At 58.1% G+C, this 4,544-nt stretch overlaps 1 protein-coding gene across 1 annotated transcript; it reads right to left on the reverse strand.

Annotated features, from left to right (window-relative positions):
• Nucleotides 1–496: 496 nt before the first annotated feature.
• Nucleotides 497–3,754, reverse strand: LOC116943991 (uncharacterized). The gene is made up of 3 exons (XM_032957386.2): nt 3,005–3,754; nt 1,899–1,967; nt 497–1,483 (listed from the first exon to the last, which is right to left on the reverse strand). Exons 1-3 carry the CDS (start codon nt 3,212–3,214, stop codon nt 1,439–1,441), a joined length of 324 nt encoding a protein of 107 aa, XP_032813277.2. The 5' UTR covers nt 3,215–3,754; the 3' UTR covers nt 497–1,438.
• Between the last annotated feature and the right edge of the window lie 790 nt (nt 3,755–4,544).

Consider the following 4,544-nt stretch of genomic DNA (forward strand, 5'->3'; position numbering starts at 1 on the left):
GCTACAATTATATTATCATAATTATTTGATAATTAATTGTATGAGCAACGGGGAGCTGATTAACTGCACGTGTTGCCAGGTTCATCAGGCGTGGCGCCTCCAATCAAGAGCCCCGAGGTGAATGAGCGAACCTGCTGTGAGGGGCTATACGAGGGATTGTTGTCTTTGTGTGTCTTGTCTGTGCTTGTGTCTGTGTGGGGGGGATCGGTGGCGCAGTGGTGAACGCACTGCGCTGTGAACCCGGCGATTCGAGTTCGATTCCCGCTCATGGTCAACAGCAGTGGTGAATATTTGACCCATTCCGAGCTCAACTCAGCTTTAAATGAGCACCTGGTGCCGTATGCTAACATCAGCAATGGGGAGACAAAGGTGGCCGCGCGGGGTGCTGGCCACCCATCCCTACGTGTTCCGTGTCGGCATTCAAAGGTGCTCCTCGCTAACAGCACATTCCGCGACCATCTCAAGGCGTGCACAAATAACGAACATGAGGCAACCATGAGCCACAGGCAGTGTTTTATTGGAACAGTTCGTGAGCGCCGCGTGATCGGCACCCAGATGTGATGAGGACTCCATCTGGAAATCTCACAGAGCAGCGCCCCCCCTCCCCACGAAAAAAAATCTGCAAGTAGCATTTTACTCTTGACACGACCAGAGGCAGAATTCGCCACACTCTACGATGAGATCGCTCGCCACACGTCAATCAAGATGACATACGTTATATAGACTGCAATTATCATATATATGTACTGTAATTGAGGTATAATTATACATATATACACCATCATCTTACTTTAATTGAGAACCCCATTAAATCTGTTTAGTTTGCTAATTTTGCTGTCCTTCCCCCGCACGGGTGGCTGCGTGCGGTGCGAGAGAAGTTCAATGCAGTGAGTGCACTTGGGAGGGGCGCTGACATCCCGGATTGAACCCAGGATCTCGGCGGGTAAGGTAATGCTGGGAGTGAGATGTAGGGGGTGAGATGATCCAGGCTGTTAAGTGCTGGCGGGTGCTGGGATAGAGATGATGTTGGGAGTGAGATGATACTGGGAGTGAGATGATGTTGGGAGTGAGATGTTGGGAGTGAGATGATGTTGGGAGTGAGATGATGTTGGGATAGAGATGATGTTGGGAGTGAGATGATGTTGGGAGTGAGATGATGTTGGGAGTGAGATGATGCTGGGAGTGAGATGATGTTGGGAGTGAGATGATGTTGGGAGTGAGATGATGTTGGGAGTGAGATGATGCTGGGAGTGAGATGATGTTGGGAGTGAGATGATGTTGGGAGTGAGATGATGCTGGGAGTGAGATGATGTTGGGAGTGAGATGATGCTGGGATAGAGATTATGTTGGGAGTGAGATGATGTTGGGAGTGAGATGATGCTGGGTGCTCTCGGCTGGCTCCAGGGTGTTGATGCAGGGCGCCGGTGCTGCTGGGTGTCTACGACCTCTGCATGGTTTGTGGAGCCGGGGCGTCTCTGAGCTCCTGGGAAACAGAAGGGGGCGAGCCGTGTTAAATTCACACAGACTGACACACACTCAAAGACAAACACTGACGGACTGTTGGGGCGAGTGCTTTGAGCGAACACCTACGAAGGCCGGCACGGAACACGAGGCGGTGGGTGGCCAGCACCACGCCCGGCCACCTTTGTCTCCCTAGTGGCGATGTTCACACTCGCCAGGTATTGATTTGAGGCCGAGTCGACCTACGGGAGGACCAGGGTCGGTTCAGATAACCATCACTGGTGTTGGTCGTAAATAGGAATTGAACTCTGGTGTCTGGGTTCGGAGCGCAGCGCGCTACCCGACGCGCCCACATGCAGGAGGAGGCCCCCCCTCTGCTCTCCCACGTGGGTCGCAGGGCTGACGGCGCCCTGCATCGACGAGGGAGTCTGTCTCACCCGCGCGATCTGGACCATCGTGCACCACGGCAGGAAGCAGGCGAGCAGCAGGTCCTCGCCGAACGAGCCCTGGGCACACGCGGACACGGACACATACACACGGACGTGAACACCACACACACCAGCTGCCGTTCGCTACTGCGTGGCGGTGACGTCACCACGGCGCTTGTGCCAGGCTAGGTGCACTTCGAGGCCACGTGACGAAGGCTCGCTGCTGGCAGGAGGCGACGGGACAGACCCAGATACCATAGGTTGACCGACTGAGATGACCGGCAGATGCACCACCAGCTGTACTCCCCACTGCGCCATCTCGCTACGCTTTTATTCGTCATGCGCTCCGTTCGTTGTTGTGAACGTCGCTCCTCACAGCACACAGGCAAGTACACACACACACGTAGACAGACGTCTCTCTAGACAGAGAGACGTCTGTCTAGAGAGAGAGACGTCTGTCTAGAGAGAGAGACGTCTGTCTCCTCCACACTTCTCTCCGCGACTCCGCACCCTGGGGACGAGGAGGGAGCTGGGACCGGAGTCTCGGCGCACCGAGGCACCGCAATGTCTCGTGGAGGCTCACGGACATTCCAAGACGCGTACCGCAAAGTACGTGGCCTGCCTGGCCACTACGGTGAAAAACAAGTTCAACATACATGACCACTCGGTACTGCTGATGGGGGTGATGATAACGGTGGTGACTGTGATGGTGCACACGGCGCTTCGCTGCGATGATGGTGATGCTGTGTGCTTGATGACGGTGGGGGCGTGCGGGGGCGATGATGATGATGATGGTGGTGTTACCGTGGCGTGGAGACCGTGAAGTGGCTGACGTGAGACACAGATGTCGCCGAGGGCGAAAGTTACGGTGCGGCTTCTGCTGCTGATGACCACCACCAACAACAAGGCAGGTGGCAGTGCTGATGAGAGATGAAGGCGGCGCTATAGCCGCTGCGTTGCAGGTGGTGCTGTTGTTGAGATAAGAGTTTGTGGTGGTGACGATAGCGGGCATGTGAGATGCTGGTGCTGATGGTGACGAGCATGCCACGTGCGCTGGTGATGATGGAACTGATTATGGTGGTGCAACTGATGGTGTCGCTGCTGTTGCTGCTCACATCGATCCCGCGCATCTCCCGCGTCTTCTTGCGGCTCTGAGCGGTGAACCACCACCCAGCAAAGGGATAGACAACGCAGCAGGCGATGAAGCTGCCCTGGCCCGTGTCCTCGGCGTTGTGTCCGGCCGTCACGCACGGGGCCAGCCACGTGAGCAGGCACAGGCTGCAGTTCTCGAAGCAGCCGCACAGCTCGAAGGTCCACTGGCCCATGGCGGCGGGAGCGGGCGAGGCTGGAGGTGGCCCAGGAGTGACACTGCGAGCTCCCGGTGGGCTTGGACGTCCGAGAGGAAGAGGATTTGACAATGAAGTGGAATCCCTCCACGTTTTATACGGGGGGGGGGGTAGCTCCACACCCACCCCGTCTACGCAGTTCCACCCCCAGTCCTAGCCTCAGCTTCGCTCTCCCGGCTGTGTGTGCGTGGGAGGAGGTGGTCACGAGTCGTGGGCGAGAGACACGCGGTGGAGGTTTGCAGCGAGGCAGGACGAGTGGGTGGGTGGAGGCGAGGTGGATGCGGGGTGTGGAGGAGGGGTGCTCGATTACACCACGAAGCGTCATCGCAGCATCGCACCGTCTAGGGGGCAATGACAGCACGACCAGACGGGTGGTGGTGATGGTGGTCGTGGTGATGGTGGCTGCCTGTAATCCCGCACTGTGGAGGCAGCGAGGGCTGGTGGACGACCACCACAGGTTGTCCATCTCCCTTCCCCGTGGGCGTCAAGGAGCCGTTCCCTGGCTCGAGAAAGCAGCACAGCAAACGTCCCACGCACGTCGGGGGGGGGGGGGGGTGAACACTCAAAACCCGCAAAGTTCACAAAGCCCAATCGCTGTGCTGTTGTCGCCTGGGCCACCACGTGGCCCAGAAGGTCAGGAAGTTTCACAGAGAGATCTTCGTGATCCACCAACCCTTGGCCTGCACGGCCACTGAACCGCGAGCTGTACGTTCACGGTGCCACCGCAAGCGCCGAGGCCGAGAGGCGCGGGACGCAGCAGAAGGAAGCGACCGCGAGGCGGTGGTGTCGACAGCTTCGTCCGTGATGACCGATTGACCTTGACCGACAAAACAAGGTCACCTCCATATTTTAGACCCTTGTCCAACACGCTGGGTCGCGGTGCTCTGGGAGAGTTCCGAATGGATTCTTCACCTCGCGACGCCGAAGACAAAAAACCAAGGGCCGAGAGGAAGAATACTGGACCCGGTGTGAACACGGTGAAAGCGCTGCCCTCTCCACTGCCGTGTGGACCAGACGTCACTCGAAGAGGGATTAAGATGTAGTTCAGGGGTATCCATTTTCACGGCCCATTCCAGAACACGTGGGGGGGGGGGGGCTCGCACCACCACAAGAATCGTCTCGGGACGCCGCCAGCAATCGCGATAAATCTCGGAAGTCTCCTCCACTCCCCCCACCACCACCGTGCCCCCCACCACCACCGTGCCCCCCACCACCACCGTGCCCCCCACCACCTCCGTGCCCCCCACCACCACCGTGCCCCCCACCACCTCCGTGCCCCCCACCACCTCCGTGCCCCCCACCACCACCG

This window comes from Petromyzon marinus, chromosome 19, assembly GCF_048934315.1.
Source record: "Petromyzon marinus isolate PM22_M1 ecotype Great Lakes invasive population chromosome 19, UKy_Petmar_22M1.pri1.0, whole genome shotgun sequence".
NCBI lineage: Eukaryota > Metazoa > Chordata > Hyperoartia > Petromyzontiformes > Petromyzontidae > Petromyzon > Petromyzon marinus.